Raw genomic sequence first — 18,898 nt, forward strand, 5'->3', positions numbered from 1 at the left:
ATGGCGACAACCGTTAAAGCAGTCGGAGGTAGCATTTGTTCGAATGCATCTTTTGAAACGTTAGCTTTCGTTTTTTCTTCTTCAGGGACTGCAGCACGTTCTGTTGTTTTTTGTTGTGGAAGTTCAATGTGACGCATTGTGAATGTGAGATTTATTAAGGCTCGAGTATAGAATTATATACAGCTTGAAGTTTCCCTGGAAATTCCCGAATGATAGCGGCTATGGCAGTGTCATTGAAACCCGAATTTCCAAGGTCTTTCTGAAGGTAAAAATGATTTTGTAAATGGTTACAGATCCCATTGGAAGCTTCTGAAACCTCACGTAGCGCCCCGGCAGAGCTTGTAGGAACGTAGGGACAGACATTTTCGTTGTCAGTCAAAGTATGTCATGCGACGGGTCTTTCTTTGTGGTTTCCCACGAATAAACTTATGATGAGTCTGCAGAGTGTAACCTCATTGACCCATTCCGGTATGTCGCAGCATGTTCTGTGGTAACCTTTAGGAGAGAACGTTTCCATTTTGGCCTCAATTGTAACAATACATGCGATTGCTATTTCTTCATGATATCGATTGAAGAAGTTATTCCTAAATAAATATATTAATAAAGAGGGAAAACCAAGGTGCCTCAAAATAGTAGTTTGTGCAACTAGTTGCAAAAAGATGATTTTTTCAGCACGAGTTGTACGTTTATCTAACGAGGCTTGCCGAGTTGGATAAATACTACGAGTGCTGAAAATATCGAGTTTTGCAACGAGTTGCACACGCTATTTTTTGCAATGACGAAAAATGGGCTTTAATATCATAAATCTGTACCACAATCGTACAGTCTAATTTACTCCATATGATCATTCTTGCCAATGAATCATGTTGCTGCGGAGAACAATCAGACAATTTTCTTCATGGCTTCTCATTAATATTCTTCTGATGTGTTTGTAAAGGACGATATACCTCATTGGTCACTCTCGGGACAACAGAGTATCCAGTGTGGTCCTGCAGGGGTGGACATTTCGGTTGGCCTGGAATATGTCAAGGAATAGATTTTTCTTCATAGTGTCTCGCGAATAAGTTTTGGTCTGAGAACGAAAATGTTTCTTCCGCCGGTTTCGACCAAACGACCAAAGAGGCCCATGTCCTTTACAAATTCTCAAGATTATTTGGTCTGAAAATGAAAGTTTCTCATCCCACAGGCTCCCCGTTAGATTTTGAGTGTGTCCAATGAGGTCTATCGCTTTTTACAGATTCATTTGACAGTATATTCATGAGAAAAAATGAAAAAATAAATACATATACGGCAGTAGTCCATGAAGTTTTCTGCACTAAGCAAACCCATATTAAGCAGTTCTGGTAGCGTGTTCCCTGATAAAGCGTGAGATGTGAGGTGGTAAGAAAGTAAGTAAGAAAGAAAGAGAAACAGGAGTGAAAGATGTGGAGTCCTTCGATCCGTAAGATAGGTAAGAGAAACCAAAACGAACATATAAGGCAAGGAAAGATCTAGGAAAAGGTTCGCAAAATGTTGAGGAAAAGAGTCCGGTCAGACAAGCGATGCAGGGTCCGACCAGGGAGTTGACTCCGATATTGATCCAATTTAAAAACAGTTGAAAAAGGAACAGCTTGTTAAGAAGAAGGAATTCGTGAAGCAGATGGTAACGGGAAACTCGCTTGGTAGAATGCGTGGTAGGAAGTGCAGCTGAAGCAGGAACTGGAGTGGTAAATAAGGCAAATACAACAAAGTCGATGGAACCAGTTAAGAAAGTTCCTGAAATCTTTGACAGCAAGTCTAATACCTACAAAGAAGTCGAGAGTAGCGAGTCGTCGAACTAAACAGCGAAAATCAACCGACACATCAACAGAGCCTTGAGGAGCATCGACAACAACCTTGAGGAGCAGCGACAATTCGGCAGAGGTCGAAGCCAGAGAAGCTGCTGATGACACTGCTAGCGAAGGTGAGGAACGCTCTAGCGTCTAGACCTTATTGACTAGAGACGTTTATATATTCCGACATCACGGTGAAGCAGTTGTGAGATCATTTTGTTTGAAGTCGCTCAACTGAACGACCACCTGAATAACCCGATGTTGGTGCAGAAGTTGGTCGACAAGCTGTCATCGAGCTGTAAGCTGTATTGGGACAGGTACAAGCGGGGCAGTGAGGACAGTCTGCTGAGGATGTTCATCAACTTCCGACTTCTTTGAGGTGACAAAATTTATTGGATACGATAGTCATAGGAAGAAGGAGTTTGTGCATGTTTTTTTGTGAAGTTTCTTATAGCGATGTGTATTGTTGGATTTGCAATCGGACCGAATTTAGGCAAATGAACATTGCAGGGGGGGTTGCGCGATGTCAAGTGGCAGAAACTCTGTGGAGTCTGCTGTACAAGCATAATTGGTCTGTTTCTTTCGAAAATTCGGTTTGTAATATGGTATTATCGGGAGGCTAATCATCTTCTGCTGAACCAGGTAGAAGAGTCAGCTATAGAAAGTGAAGGACATTCGAGCAGGCAGCGCTGCGCGCAACACTGCTGCTGCCTCCGTGTTTAAAATAAACGAGAGCTGAGCTCTTCTACTTCGACAGCCTAACGAACAACACGTTTTTTTAATATACTCCCGCGAAAACCCCTTTTAAACAGAGTGCAACACGAGATATAGGGTATCCAATCATGATTTGAACTAGTGAAAAGCGTATCATGGTTTGAACCATTTTGAAATCAGTAGAAATTACCATCTCATTGGCAGGAAATGAACCTAAAACAGTATGAATGGCATATTTAGGTATACTGGAAGTGATAGAGTTTATTTAAACATTCGTACATATTGATTAAGTATTAAAATGGAACGATTTAAAAACGTCCTGAATTTGCGCTAAATCCTCCCCACCAGTGGCATAATTCCAAAAAGCTCATAAAGGACGCATTTTATGACACAGGTGTGAGATCAATATATCAAAACAACGTTATTTTTATCTGTAATCGATTGACATCGTCATACAAATGAGAAACAGTTTTAAATAGTTAAAATAGTAACATTTATACAAGGTGAAAACTGATCGTGGTTTGAACTAAATTCGTACCATGGTTTGAACTTGTAAATGCAGTCATGTTCTGCTGCTGTCCGCTAGGAGCGCTGCATGCGCCTAGCTGGAGCATTTTGTTTACATTAAAAAATCGCAATTTTCATATCGATAATTTTGACGATTTTCACACGTTTCGAGTTTCTAATCTAATGCGAGAAGATGAATAGTAAAACATTCGGGGGGGCCACAACCCATGATAAATTTCTTTAAATAAGTCTTCAAGTGATGTGATGAAAATAGTGGTGAAGCTCTGCTCAGGTGTGCGTTAGGGGCCCCACACACGTTCCGACATGTTGTTCAACTTTGACTCCACCCCTAGGATATTTGGTTCGGTCGGAGTAAAGTCGGACCGTCTGTGGGCAAGTTGTACTGTCAAACAGTCGTACAACTTGCCCACAGACGGTCCGACTTTTCTCCGACCGAACCAAATTTCCTAGGGGCGGAGTCAAAGTTGTACAACACGTCGGAGCGTGTGTGGGGCCCCTTATGGATGTGCAGCGTTGGTAGAATCATGCTCAAATCTCAATTATCACGAACTAACTCGCGTGCGATTCTGTAGGAATTTTTCACGCAGAATCGCATCGTTACGCTCATTCGCCGAAAAATGATTTCGCTCCAAAAAGCGTTAAACCTAGGGTGACCATATGGTATCCTATAGGAGGACATGTCCTCCTTTTTCATTAAAAATCAGATGTCCTCCTTTTGCGCTAAAATGTCCTCCTTTTTGGATAATTTAAAAAATCTGTTGAATAAGTAACTTTTTCTGTAGAAATTCTAGTTCAATAAACAATATATACTGCAACAGAGATCCATTCTTCGCAGAGATTAATCGATGCGTTTTTTTTTTCGAATAAAATAAATGTAAAGAAGAATTTCGAATAAAATAAATGTAAATATTGAAAATTAAATGCGCGAGTGGCAGTAACCAGGTGTCGAAGATATCAGAAAAATCAGAATTGTGAAAAATGGATTATGTAAAGGCAAATCCTTCTCAAAAACACCCATCTTATTGCCTTTGAACTCTTCGCAAGGTACGTTTCTGGAATATGTTTGGTCCACTGGTCTATTAATTATCTTGTGTCCAGTCCTAATAATAGAACCTAATTTTCGGTCATTCATCTATTGCCAAATGATCAGAATTGTATGTGACGATCTTTTCTTGTGAAAATTCTGTGGAATATCGCTGAAAATGCCAACATAATAATATTCAACATTTGCTCACTGTTGATTTTAAAATAAGTTGAATCTAAAATCTTACCATTACAAGAAAGGTGCTTGCAGTTTATAACTGAAAAGTGCTTAATATGCCTCAATTTGACTTGGTTCCATAGTAAAAATTACTACAATACTGTTTTAAGTGTAATCACATTAAAAACTAAAAATCGATCGATGTTATTTCTGTCCTCCTTTTTAACCAAATGTCCTCCTTTTTCGCTACAATTCGGGTGAATTGTCCTCCTTTGGAAACATTTCATATGGTCACCCTAGTTAAACCCCAATCGAAGAATATTTCAAGACAAAATTTTCAAAACGACTTATCTGCTTTTGTAAACAAAGATTCAAACGACGACGAGATGAAGGTTTCCGCTACCTGTTGATGGTGTTGGTTTGCGTGGGAGAGCTATCAGATTCGTCAAATCGTCGTTTAAATCTTTGTTTACAAAAGCAGATAAGTCGTTTTGTGAATTTTGTCTTGATTTTATGTTTACGTATGGATTTATTGTCGATTGTCCATCCATTATCCATTAAGTAAAGAAAGTTAATTCGACGATTTCAACGAAGAAGAATACGTAGAAATCATGCAATGATGCAAATCGCAAGTCGAATCGCGAACGATTTTCTGGGCCATGAGTCGGGTGAAGTTTGACTTGCGCTTGAAGAGTATACAGTCAGTCTCAAAATTGAGCGTACAGTATGGATTAGTTGACTACATTCGAAAATTTCAAAGGAAATTAAATGGTTGGCTCGGTTGTTTTTAATGCATTTCAATATTCATCCCTTCCTTCAATGTATGCGTACATAAAATGGTTGACATTTTTTCTCTAAAGTTCATTTATTTGAAAATAATCTCAAAATACGCCTGTTAGATGTGACAAAATTGAGCGTACACCGAATTGTTTTCTATCAAATTTCTTATTATAAACACGATTAATGTATTTTAATATTGTTTTTTCATGATTATATTAATAATAATAAACATCCGCTACTTAAACATTCAATGTTTTGGAATTAAACCATGTTTTGGTCAAAATGGCGAACAAGTGAGAGGTAAGAACATTACTATTTAACATTTCAATGCTGCTGGGAAAAATAGATGCTTTAATTTGTATGTTTCACCGGCATCGTATCTTATATATGATAGATAATCGAAATCGAGTGAGACATACGACTAATTTGGGAAAATTCAGTCGGTAAATGATGAAAACAGATGTAAATATACAGAGAAAACGACAAATGTTAGGAATGACATATTTCAAATTTAGTATGTCTTTAACTAAAATTTGTTTTAAAGCTCGATTATTGTCTCAGGTCTATCATTAAGAGTAATATTATTGAATCCGATCATTTACAGTCAAATTCTAAAAGTACAAGGTGCATGTTAAGGTACCGAACATAAAAACAGCTTTTCAACCACTTCTAATTGAATATTGAAAAGATAGCCTAAAATCGTAATTTCATAATTAAATTTGGATTAAACTCCACGATCTGTTACCATAAGGGATACAATTGGATGATTTCCATGTGGCAAGTAAAAATAAACTTTTTTAAGAGTCCGGCAGCTTATTTAATGATATCTTGGTGAATTGAAATGATTCAACCAAATTTCCTCCTACGGTGACTGAGTCTTCAAATATAAAATGACATCTTATAATGTATCCGTGTGCTGCTCTTTTATTATTACTATTATTCATGAGTGTCCTGAGCTTATAAGCTACCTATACATCGACTTTTAAAAAAAGTTATACTTAATTTGAAATATGCCATTCCCAACATTTGTCGTTTTCTTTGTATGTTTACATCTGTTTTCATCATTTACGGACTGAATTTTCCCAAATTTATCGTACGTCTCGCTCGATTTCGATTATCTATCATATATAAGACACGATGCCGGTGAAATCCATATCTTAAAGCATCTATTTTGCCCAGCAGCATTGAATTGTTAAATAGCATTGTTTATACATCTCACTTGTTCGCCATTTTGACCAAAACATGGTTTAATTTCAAAATATTGAATCTTTAAGTAGCGGATGTTTATTATTATAAATATAATCATGAAAAAACAATATTAAAATACATTAATCGTGTTTATAATAAGAAATTTGATAGAAAAAAATTCGGTGTACGCTCAATTTTGTCACATCTAACAGGCGTATTTTGAGATTATTTTCAAATAAATGAACTTTAAAGAAAACATTTCAACCATTTTATGTACGCATACATTGAAGGAAGGGATGAATATTGAAATGCATTAAAAACAACCGAGCCAACAATCAAATTTCCTTAGGAATTTTCTAATATATTCATCTAATCCATGCTGTACGCTCAATTTTGAGAGTGACTGTAGATTTGAAAACTTGAGTTTTTCCCAACACTGTAGGGTGTGGCAGTATTCAGATCAGCACCCGGAGGCAGAAGTAGCAATCACTAAGTTGCACTACGTCGACGGTTACTTTGATAGCGTGGACATAGCAGAGAAAGCGATTCAGTCAGCTAACTATGTGATGGGTGTCAAACACCAATGGGTGTCAAATTTTGGTGTGGTTTTGAATGAGCTTGGAGAGCGAAGCAGCGGATCGACGGTACATTTCTGCCCCAAATATGGAGGGATGATTCGAAAAAAATGTTTAAGCCGACTTGTCCCGAACGTATGAAGAAAAGCTGTCACACGACACGTTTTTGTCAAAAAATGGAAATGTACTTCCTTTGTTGCCTTATGATACCGAGAACCAAATATACAAGTATGTTGAAGCTGAAATTAAGAAATCCTTCAATCGACTGTCATCAAAATGAAGGATAAGATATTTCATATCGGGATTTTTGAAATACAAGAAGAAAAGATTACTAACGAATGAGGAATGTCCTTCCAATTCCCAGGGTTTGAATCCAATCGACTATTCGGTATGACTGATTTTGGAATCAAAAGGCTATGTAACACAAAAGCCACGTAGAACAACAATAGCAATGCATGTATGGGAGGATCTACATTGTTTTTATGCTCAAACCTAATTTACAGACAACCTTTGAATAAAAATAGTAAATCCCAATGCTAATTTATTTTCGTCATAATTTGATATCTTTCGTTCAACGGCTAGAGAGAAAAAATTAAGGACCCAATAGATACTACTAAATACCACATTAAACAATTCATGTCACTAAAAGCATCTGCTACCGGCAGCATGAAGAAAGCTTGATGATATTCACTTGATGAAAATAGTAGGGATTTGCTTTATCCAACCCTTCTCAAAGTTGAAAAGAGCTCTGCTTATGATGTAACATTTATGAGTGGTCGGTAGAGAGAATTAATAGAGTAACCGTACCCTTAGTGGAGGTATTGGAGTTTCTACGCGATTTTCCGAATTACTTGCTATACGTTGTTTCTGCCTGATGGGTAATTAATTATCGGAATTCACGATAAGCATTTTATTTTAAAAATTATAAAAACATTATTCTAAATTAATGATTTCGTGTGTGTTACTTCTACGTGAAGTTAAACGATTTACAATGATATGGAAATGCTAATATCTCGGGTACTTATTCAAAAGGACGTATGTGATTTTGTAAACAAAGATTCAAACGTCGATTTGGCCAATCTGATAGCACTCCCACGCAAACCATCACCACAGGCAGGTAGGGCGAGCCTTCGGCTACCTGTTGGTGGTGTTGGTTTGCGTGGGAGTGCTATCAGATTGGCCAAATCGACGTTTGAATCTTTGTTTACAAAATCACATACGTCCTTTTGAATAAGTACCCGAGATATCATCTTCCAAACTTGGACGTACATGTTCATGATAGAATTAGAGGCGAAAGTATAGAATTGATAGTTCCGTTAGGATACGGCAGGCATGAAGAATGTTTTTATAGAAGTCGATTTGAAAGCGAGCGGAGGGCAATATTTGTGATGGCACATATCACACGACCTTCCTTCTGCCAAGCTCCCGTATGAAGGGGGAGGGAAGAATATCAGTGTGGAAGCTGATATATATCATGAACATGTACGTCCAAGTTTGGAAGATGATATTAGCATTTCCATATCATTGTAAAAACATTATTGTTTTTTTTTATTTTACCGATATATTTGGCAATTATTTTCCATTTACTTATAAATGTACCCATTTTTGTAGCCTTTTGATCTTGCATGGGTATCTCTCGTAGACTACACACATTAATAAGACTAACATTGTTTAATACTGAATAGATTTGTAAAATATGTTTTTGATATTACCCCTCCAGATTTCTTAAAGATATCTCATGGAAGAGTTCTTTTATGTAGTTATTGATAAATGTAGAAAACTACTGATTTCGTCTCATCACCTCGAAATCGAGGATTACACTCGATTTCTGAAAATATTATTGAAAATACCAGTAGCACTAGTGCTGAATGCCAAAAAGTAATTTCTAGAATCAGTTGTCCATTATATTTCTGCAATATACATAATTTCTGAATGTCGGCAATGACAAAATTGTAGCGAGTTTCCTTTAGTCTGGTCACAGTTAAATTATTTCACGCATAGATGCGCAATTTCTAGTAATGCTGCAACTGTTCCGGCATACGACTAAAATAAATGTCGATAAATTATAGCTGTTGCACTGTTTACAGCTTTAGGAAACAGTAAATGCAAATGATGAGATTCTGTTACAGCTTGATTTCGAAAAACAATCTCCTAGCGTGTAAACACACTGAAACCAAATAATCTTCAGCATGAGCCGTTTAATGCATTCAGCAACCGTCAAATGTTTGCACATGTGTGCCATTAGTCTGCTGATGATATCCTCAATGGAGAAAACAATTTGAATACAATTGTGTCTTATTTAGCGGAAAGATACATATATTCGTTCGTTAGATATTCCCATACGCATTGCATTTGGGCTGTACACAATCTATATTTTGACCTAACGAGCTCTCAATTGATTTTTATTTCTGAACAGATGCAAAATACTCTCGCATTACTCCACACTCAAGGCAACACGACATGGCATTCTCAAGGAAAAACAAATCAAATAAATTAAACGCTAAGAAGTATGTCGGCGAGAATGCGGATGATTCGCAGCATCCGAAGGAGAAGAAATCGATCTACGAAAAAAAATATTTTGATTATTTACCGGCAGAGATAAAGGGTTCTCCTGAGACTCCGGGGGCCGATGCGAAGAATTTGAAGAAACGTACCAATAGCAGAAGGCTCCGCAGGGATACCGACGCGGCCGTTGTGGAACAGCCACGAACCAAACGTCAAGGTTTGTATAATTTATTGTTAGTGTAGAATGTTCTTTAAGTTAAATTTTCATACATGCCACCAATTGTTTCAATAAACGTATGCTATGCTTGTTCCTTTTCAAGGCTGGATCTACCCAAATTCTCCGTACAGGGGCTGGCCAGTTATCTATCCAGAAAGTGTGTCTTTTGTGGTCAACAGGCCGCACTTGAATAACCATTATTTGCCGCCGCCTCAACCAGTGCGCCCAGTGGTTCCGCCATCGAACAGTAATCAGATACCAGATAGAACGTATCTTCCTGTGCCAAGACCAGAACCCGCTGACGAACCAGGTACGTTCCAAATTGATAACCGACTCGGGGGAAATGTGTTTGCGTTCGACACTGTTTACGATCCTAGCGTGGACAGAAATTACATCCTGCAGCAGAGACCTCGACCAGCGTACGCTGGGGGACCGTTTCAAAATAATTTCCCAGGTAGGTTATTGCTTAGGAACCTAATTTATGAGTATAACTTCCAATTAGTTCACACAGACTTTGTTAGGCTTCTTATACAAATTCTTTGTTTCACGCTCTCCTAGTATTCTTTCTTTCACTTATTTTCCAAAAAGGGGGATTTCCTAGTGTTAAGCACCTAATCTGTTTAACGTTCAACTTTACAACAATTCAGGTTGCGTTCAGTTCATAGTTTGTTTATTTGTGTGAAGTCATCAACAGACTAAAAAGTGGACCTAATGATGCATGTGAATATAAATAGTACATTGTCAAATTTATAAAAGGCTCAGTCGGGATAGAATAAAATGTTTTTATCACAAACAATCAACGAGAAAATCAGAAAATATATGACGAAGTTCGTTGCGTGTCAAGTTGAAGTCAAACAAACTCTATTGAACGTTCTCTGGAGGCCATTGATTGCAGTTTCTGTACCGTTAATAGTGCGACGAAGGGGGAGTCTCAGCATCAAATTGTTTCGCAGCGGTCCAGGTTGATCGTTCATGCCCAAGTAACATTTTAAATTTTATAACGTTCTTGAAGCCCATAATTTACTTTATAAAAGTGTTATAAAACCAGTATAATGTAAAAATATTACTAAGGTGATGACACATACACAAACACATATGTGTCCACGGATACGCATGACAATCAAATAAAAGCGATCCTCGTAACTAGGAAGATGCAGCGGGTTTCTCCAGATTAGTCTTCGAAGCACAAAATGCAACATATTGAGCAGATTAAATACATACGTTCTGTGCCGTTGTTGTAATATGGGCTGCATGCTGACGAACATTACTTTAATGTAGAGCGCACCAAAAACAGTATAGCGATTTCAGACAATACACGTCCGTAAAAGTCTTCGCTGTTTTCATGACAATGCTGATGGCTCTAGCCAACGTATGAAAGGCGATGTGAAAATATCAGTCGTGGGTCCAAAACAACAACCTAATCGTCAAAGTGATTCACCTGACCGACTGTTGTTCCCAGCAAGTTGTAATCAAGGATGATCGGCCCTTTCTTGTGGGAAAATGTGATAACAGAACATTTTGCTGGATTAACAAACATCCGATTTGTAGTGCACCAATCAGTGCAAGTATTGATCTGACCTTGAGCATGAGCATTATGACCGCATAATTCGTAGTTGCTACTCCGTGCTAGAACTTGCGAAATTGTACAGAGAACCAAATGAATGGGGCTTGGGATTACCCATTCTCAATGTACACGTTTCGGGAGCTCAAATATTTTAAGTCAATAACGGCGCCGGCCACGTTCTTACGGTTGTATTGGAAGGGAAGGATTGTTAGTCCGACTCTCGTTGCTACTAGACATCGAGTATACCTCTGCATCTCCACGATTACCTTGGCATAGGATATAACTTTAGTTACAAAGGGTAATTTATCTGATTCACTTCGGTAGGCGATGCGATCTATGGGATGAACAAAAATTATTCTGACCTTGGAGAAGAAAAGGATTTCCACCAATAACTAACTGGGCTGTTCTGCGATCGAAATGTCATGATTCAACTTATCAAATGCAGCAGAAAGGTTTTTGTAGGTTACATCCGTTTGTGCCCAATTGTTCAAACTTTCCGTGATGTATGTAGATGCAGTAGATTCGTAGGTGTGGAGCGTTCCAAATGCATACTGATCTCCACTCATGTATTGCTTGTCAACAAATTCAAAAAGCTTCGGCTCGGCGCATAACGATTTAGGGCACCTGTGGTTATTAACGTTGCGCCTGTTTCCCTTATTGTACGCGTGAAACATGACGGACGAACGTGTGGTGATCGAATGGTGGAAGCAGCACTACGAGGAACATTTGAATGGCGCTGAGAGTACAGGCAGTGAAAGTCAAGGCACGGAGGAGATGACAACGTCAGTTCAGCGGATGATGGAAGCCAACCAGCCCCCACCTTGAGGGAAGTTAAGGATGTCATCCAACAGCTAAATACCAATAAAGCAGCTGGTCCATTCCGTGCCGATAGTTCGAACGAGCCAGACGTGTGTGCTGTGTCTCATCGCGGATTGTGTTCGGTAGTGAAAAGGCTATTGTGTTGTGCTCCTACCTACGGATCCAAGGCGATCACTGTCGGCGAGTGAAGTAGCTGCTTCTGGCGACGCCAGTGAAGCAGGCTATTGTTACTGCTGCTACCTACAGCAGCAGGGGCAGATAAGTGGCAAAACTTTTTATTGTTCTCCCTTCTGTTTTATACAGAGTGGACTGCTTAGAATTAATCAAATTAGTTTTTTTTAAGTTTTTTTTCTAATTTGCTATTAGTTTTAAGTTAGTATAAGCAAAATTATCCTTCCACCTTGCGGGGTGAGAATGGAGGCGGAGACTGGAGAAGGCAATGTGCCTGCTAAAGATGGAGGGCGCACTCGATTGTACCATGCGGCTTCGCCTGGGCCTTGGGTTGTTTACTTTCGGCAGAAAGTAAAAAGCCTAGATTTTCTCGGCATTAAACGAGATTTGACGCGTCGTTTTCCGAAGCTTGATTTTAGCCAGATCAACAGGAACAAACTACGCATCACCGCACCTACATACCAGGTGGCGAATGAAATTGCTGGCGACAGGGCGTACAATGTTGAATATATGGTTTATGTCCCCTCGCGGGAGGTCGAAATTGAAGGTGTGATAAACGCAGCGAGCCTGACTTGCAAGGATGTGCTTGCGGGAAAAGGCCGCCTAAAGAATGCAATGGAGTCTACTGTGGACATTCTGGACTGCAAGGAATTGCATTCAGCAGCCACGGTAGATGGAAAGAAGGTATATTCCAAGTCAGGTTCGCTTCGGGTGACGTTCGCCGGTTCGATGCTCCCAAAATATGTTGATATTGAAAACATGCTATTTCCGGTGCGTCTTTTTGTGCCAAGGGTATTTAATTGTACCAATTGCAAACAACTTGGTCACACTGCCGAGTTTTGTGACAACAAACCACGTTGTGGCAAATGTTCTGAGAGGCATCGGGAGGAGTCCTGCCAGCAACAGGCAACAAAATGTGCTTATTGTGGTTTGAATCCTCCCATGGTTTGCAGGAATGCCCGGTGTACAAAAGCGCACCCAAAAGTGAAGCGCTCGTTGGTACAGCGCTCCAAGCAGTCGTATGCGGAAATGGTTAAGTCGCAAGACACATCCGCCACAGCCACTGCATCGACTGCTATTTCAGCCACCGTTCGTGTAAGTGATTATTATGATTCCATATCCATCGATGAATTGGACTCTGACGCAGCCGATATGGATGATCCTGCGGAGGTACACGTGCCCGAAAAGAGGAAGCAACCGTCTTCCCTGGGATCGCGCCGCAAGAGAACAAAATCATCCATAAAAGCTTGGCAAAATCTGAAGGTAATGGGGTTTATTTAAAATCCTGAAGCAACCTGTCCCTACTGCTTCTTTTGATCCTAGTTGCAGTAAGGCATTCCTGCCATTGTTAAAATCCGATGTTTCGAAGAAACATCCGGCTAGGAGAATCAACGAAAGAAAAAAGTAATTCGCACTTCTAGTAAAAGTATTCCGTCCAAGCGAGGATTGATCTCCTTTAAGGACCTTGTGGACCGTTTTTTGAATTTATTCAATATTCCGAATTCATTGAGGCCTATCATTGACCTTTTTATACCAACAGTGGAAAGTTATCTGAAGCAATTGACTGTTTCATGGCCCCTTCTTGCTGGAATTGTATCTTTCGATGGATAATACGGCCAATACCCAAGATACAATCACTGTGCTGCAGTGGAACTGTCATAGTCTGAAAAACAAATTAGACGTGTTCAAGTTTTTGATTCGCAATTCCGATTGCGATATATTTGCACTCTGTGAAACATGGCTTTCTTCTGAAGATGAAATCAACTTCCACGATTTTAACATTATTCGCCAAGATCGGGATGATCATTATGGTGGCGTTCTTTGGGGATCAAAAATGCTACTCCTTCTACAGAATTCTATTCCGACTGTTCCCGGCTTAGAAATCGTCGCATGCCAAGTAAATGTGAAGAATAAGGATCTTTGCATAGCTTCAGTGTACATTCCTCCAAATGCCTCTATTAATCGTCGACATTTTTGGAGCGCAGTCTCCTCCTATCATCTCCAGTATTGATATTGGGTGATATGAACGCACATGGTATTGGATGGGGCGAAACGTATGACGATTATAGAGCGCCTATTTTCTATGATTTGTGTGACGATTTCAATTTGAATATTTTGAACACTGGTGAAGTAACTCGAATAGGACCAAATGGTCAACAAAGCCGTATTGATCTGTCTTTATGTTCAAATTCACTATCATTAGATTGCACGTGGAAGGTAATTCAAGATCCCCATGGTAGTGACCATATGCCGATAGCCACCACAATTAAGAGTGGCTATCAACAATCTGAGCCAGTTGATGTTCCTTTCGACCTCACGAAAAACATTGACTGGCCAAAATTTGCATCGGCGGTAAAAACTGGTATTGAATCAACTGATACTCTTCCACCTTTGGATGAATATCGATTCCTTATTGAGTTGATTCAAAAAAGCGCACTAGAAGCTCAGAAACGACGCGTTCCAAGTACATCTGTCATCAGAAGACCAGCCACTCCTGGATGGGATGATGAATGTACTAAGTTGTATTCTGAGAAATCTGATGTTTTCAAGGCCTTCCGTAAACACGGAAGGTCAGAGCTTTTGAAGAGTATTTGAGGCTCGAAAGAAAACTCAAAAATCTTCTCAAGGCAAAAAACGTAGCTACTGGCGACGTTTTGTCGAGGGACTATCACGAGAAACCTCAATGATAACACTTTGAAAACGGCTCGCAACATGCGGAACCGCATTTCCAACAATGAGAGTGAAGAATACCCAATCGATGGATATTCAACTTCGCAAAAAAGGTCTGCCCAGATTCCGTACCAGCAGAACCGCTATTTCGAGAATCAGTCACTGATCCCGGTTCTTTGGGTGGACCATTCACAATGCTGGAACTTTCTATGTCTCTTCTTTCATCGAATAACTCTGCTCCGGGATGCGATAACATCAAATTCAATCTTCTTAAAACCTCCCAGATATCGCAAAAGACGATTACTTGACCTGTACAACTGTTTCATGGAGTACAACATTGTGCCACCTGAATGGCGACAGGTCAAAGTAATAGCTATTCAAAAGCCTGGGAAACCAGCGTCTAATCACAATTCATACCGACCGATTGCCATGCTATCATGCATGAGAAAATTATTGGAGAAAATGATCCTTTCAAGAGTCGACCATTGGGTCGAAGAAAATGCATTGCTTTCAAATACTCAGTTTGGATTTCGAAAAGGGAAAGGAACAAACGATTGTCTAGCGTTGCTTTCTTCAGATATACAACTGGCCTTTGCGCACAAGGAGCAATTGGCTTCAGTATTCTTGGATATTAAGGGCGCTTTTGATTCAGTTTCCATAGAAGTACTGTCAGACAATCTGCACAGTAGTGGATTACCCGTTATTTTGAACAATTTCTTGTGTAATTTGTTGTCAGAAAAACAAATGAACTTCACACTCGGCACTCTGACAACTTCCAGAAATAGCTACATGGGCCTTCCCCAAGGTTCGTGTTTAAGTCCCTTGCTTTATAATTTCTATGTTAAAGATATTGACAATTGTTTGGAAGGACAATGCACGCTCAGACAACTTGCAGATGATGCCGTGGTCTCTCTAAGAGGTCCATGTGCAGCTGTCTTGCAAGGACCATTGCAAAGTACCCTAGATAATCTGACTGTTTGGGCCAGACATTTAGGGATCGAGTTTTCACCGCAAAAACTCAGTTGGTTGTGTTTACTAAGAAGCGGTATCCTGCTCAACTGAAACTCAAGCTGTTGAATGATGACATCAACCAATCTTTATCTTCTAAATACCTTGGGGTCGTGTTTGATTCCAAATGTACCTGGAAGCTCCACATTGAGTATTTGATACAAAAATGCCGGAAAAGGATCAATTTTCTACGTTCTATCTCCGGAACATGGTGGGGTGCTCACCCGGAAGACCTCATCAAACTCTATAGAACGACTATTCTCTCTGTTTTAGAGTATGGCTCTTTCTGCTTCCTCTCAGCAGCTGATTGCCACCTGATCAAATTGGAACGAATTCAGTATCGTTGTTTGCGTATTGCCCTTGGCTGCATGCATTCAACGCATAACATGAGCCTGGAGGTGCTTGCTGGAGTCACTCCTTTAAAGCACCGTTACTGGGAGCTCTCACTAAGAATACTCATCAAATGTGGAACAAGTAACACACTTGTTCTAGATAACTTCGATAATATGCTTGAACTAACTTGTCGTTCAAGATTCCTGAGAGTTTATCTCAACTACATATCGTCAGATCTTTGTCTTCCGTGTTATAATCCCCCTCGAGTTCACTTCACCAACGACAGTTCCTCCATTGAATACGATCTATCCATGAAATATGCCATTCAAGGAATACCAGATCATCTTCGAAAAATATCCATTCCCTCTTTTCCGAAAAATATGAACATGTCAATTGCAACAACAGATACTTCACTGATGGTTCTCGCATTAACGGATCCACTGGCTTCGGTGTTTTCAATGTGACTTCAACCACCTTCCGAAAACTTCAGGAACCGTGTTCGGTTTATGTTGCTGAGCTGGCAGCAATTAACTTCGCTTTGGGGATAATTTCCAATCAGCCCGTAGACCATTATTTCATCTTCTCGGATAGTCTTAGTTCTATCGAGGCACTCCGGTCGATGAAACCTGTTAAGCACGCATCTTACTTTCTTACAAACATAAGAGAGCAGATGCGTGTTTTGGTCGAAAGATATTTCAAGATTACCTTTGTTTGGGTCCCATCTCACTGCTCAATCTACGGCAATGAGAAGGCAGACTCGCTGGCAAAGGTGGGCGCACAGGAAGGTGAAGTTTATGATAGACAATACTCGAGCAACGAGTTTTTCCCATTAGTCCGTCAGAGTACTCTTCAAAGTTGGCAAAGAAATTGGACACACAACGAACTTGGACGGTGGCTATTTTCCATAGTTCCAAAAGTTTCTGGGCGAGCGTGGTTCAGAGGTGAGGACTTAAGTCGAGGCTTCATTCGCACGATGTCGAGGCTTATGTCCAATCACTATTCACTAAACGCACATCTGTACAGAATAAACCTTGTCGATAGCAACTTATGTAGGTGCGGAGCCGATTATGATGACATCGATCACGTAGTTTGGTCCTGCTCGGAAAATGACGCCTCCAGAGAGCAATTATTGGATACCCTTGTGGCCCGAGGTAAACAACCCTTCAGGGAAGTTCGCGGTGTTTTGGGAGATCGTGATGTTGTCTATATGCAGGCCATTTATAGTTTTCTTTGTGCTTCTGACATAAAAATCTAACATTTTGTTTTTTTTTCTTTCTTTAAAGTTTTTTTTTTGTTCTGTCTCTGCCTTTTTGTTCCGTAGAGCTCTATAGCTCTTGCCATCCGGAAGATGCTCCCAGTCGAACCATTCCTCGAGCACGACGACACGCCACATTGTCACTGACGCCAAATGCCCGGATGAGAAGCTGAAATTTCCTGATCCCAAATCCTAAGCCCCGTCCATCCTTAAACATTGTAAACTAACCTCGAGTCACCACGAGTACGCTGGCTTCTACCCCCCTCTTACTAACCGTATAATAAAATGATATTGATTGTATATATCACAAAGAACAATGGCTCCGTAAAGTGTTATACACGCCTGAGCCTACCAAATAAACGAAATTGGAAAAAAAAAAAAAAGCAGCTGGTAAGGATGATATCGGAGCTGAGGTCATCAAGATGGACCCGGAAAGCTAGCCACTTTCCTGCACAAATTGATAGTCAGAATCTGGGAAACTGAACAGCTACCGGAGGAGTGGAAGGAAGGGGTTATATGCCCCATCTACAAGAAAGGCGACAAACTGGAGTGTGAGAACTTTCGAGCGATCACCATCCTTAATGCCGCCTACAAAGTGATATCCCAGATCATCTTCCGTCGTCTGTCACCATTAGTGAATGAGTTCATGTGAAGTTATCAAGCCGGCTTCGTTGACGGCCGCTCAACAACGGACCAGATCTTTACTGTACGGCAAATCCTTCAAAAATGCCGTGAATACCAGGTCCCAACGCATCATCTGTTCGTTGATTTCAAGGCGGCATACGACAGTATAGACCTTCTAAATTGATTCAAAATAGGTCGTGCGACACCTCAAACTTTATGATTTCACAAAGCAATGATGGGAATGATATTTTTAGGGTTCCTGCTTACTCGGATCCATTCCGGCCACAATCCGGAGGACCAACGGAATGGTCTTTTTCTAAATTGATTCAAAATAGGTCGTGTGACACCTCAAACTTCATGATTTTACAAAGCAATGATGGGAATGATATTTTTAGGGTTCCTGGCCCACTCGGATTCAATCCGGCCACATCGGTCATAATCCGGGGACCTACGGAATGGCCATTTTCTAAATTGATTCAAAATAGGTCGTGTGGCACCTCAAACTTCATGATTTTACAAAGCAATGATAGGAATGATACAAGGGCGTAGCCAGAGGGGGCAGGTTGCGGCAAAACAACTCGAAAAATATCGGGCTCAAGAATTCTCCTTGAAATCCTTCTAGAAGCTCCCCTGGGAACTTCTAAATTCCTCCGGAAAGTTATCCACAAATTCCTCTCATGTAATTGTAATTTCTCTTATCTAGAAACTAGTTTTTTAGGAAACTCATGAGGAAATTCCTTGAAGATTTCGTTTCTTCTCCAATTTTTCCTTCTAGACATTTTTTGGCTATTCTTCCAGAAAAATCTCCGGCAATTCCTTCAGGAATAAATTCAAGAGTTCCTTCAAGAATACAAACGGAATTTCCTTACAAAATTCCGCTGGAAGTTTCTTCAAAAATTTATGACGGAAATCCTCCGATTTCGCTCCATAATTTC

At 40.0% G+C, this 18,898-nt stretch overlaps 2 protein-coding genes across 7 annotated transcripts in view; one reads left to right on the forward strand and one right to left on the reverse strand.

The window, feature by feature from the left end:
- The window catches only part of LOC134205218 (uncharacterized), a 181,316-nt gene that overhangs the window by 93,534 nt on the left and 68,884 nt on the right, over nt 1-18,898 (reverse strand). The window lies entirely within an intron of this gene.
- The window catches only part of LOC134205217 (uncharacterized), a 43,633-nt gene that overhangs the window by 15,669 nt on the left and 9,066 nt on the right, over nt 1-18,898 (forward strand). For 4 of the 6 annotated variants that reach the window (XM_062680270.1, XM_062680269.1, XM_062680268.1 and 1 more), the window contains 2 exons: nt 9,214-9,519; nt 9,623-9,973. In XM_062680270.1, the coding sequence (XP_062536254.1) occupies nt 9,214-9,519; nt 9,623-9,973 (657 nt within the window). The remainder of the gene's footprint in view (nt 1-9,213; nt 9,520-9,622; nt 9,974-18,898) is intronic. The other 2 variants (XM_062680272.1, XM_062680273.1) reach the window with 1 other exon arrangement.

This window comes from Armigeres subalbatus, chromosome 1, assembly GCF_024139115.2.
Source record: "Armigeres subalbatus isolate Guangzhou_Male chromosome 1, GZ_Asu_2, whole genome shotgun sequence".
In the NCBI taxonomy this organism is placed as follows: domain Eukaryota; kingdom Metazoa; phylum Arthropoda; class Insecta; order Diptera; family Culicidae; genus Armigeres; species Armigeres subalbatus.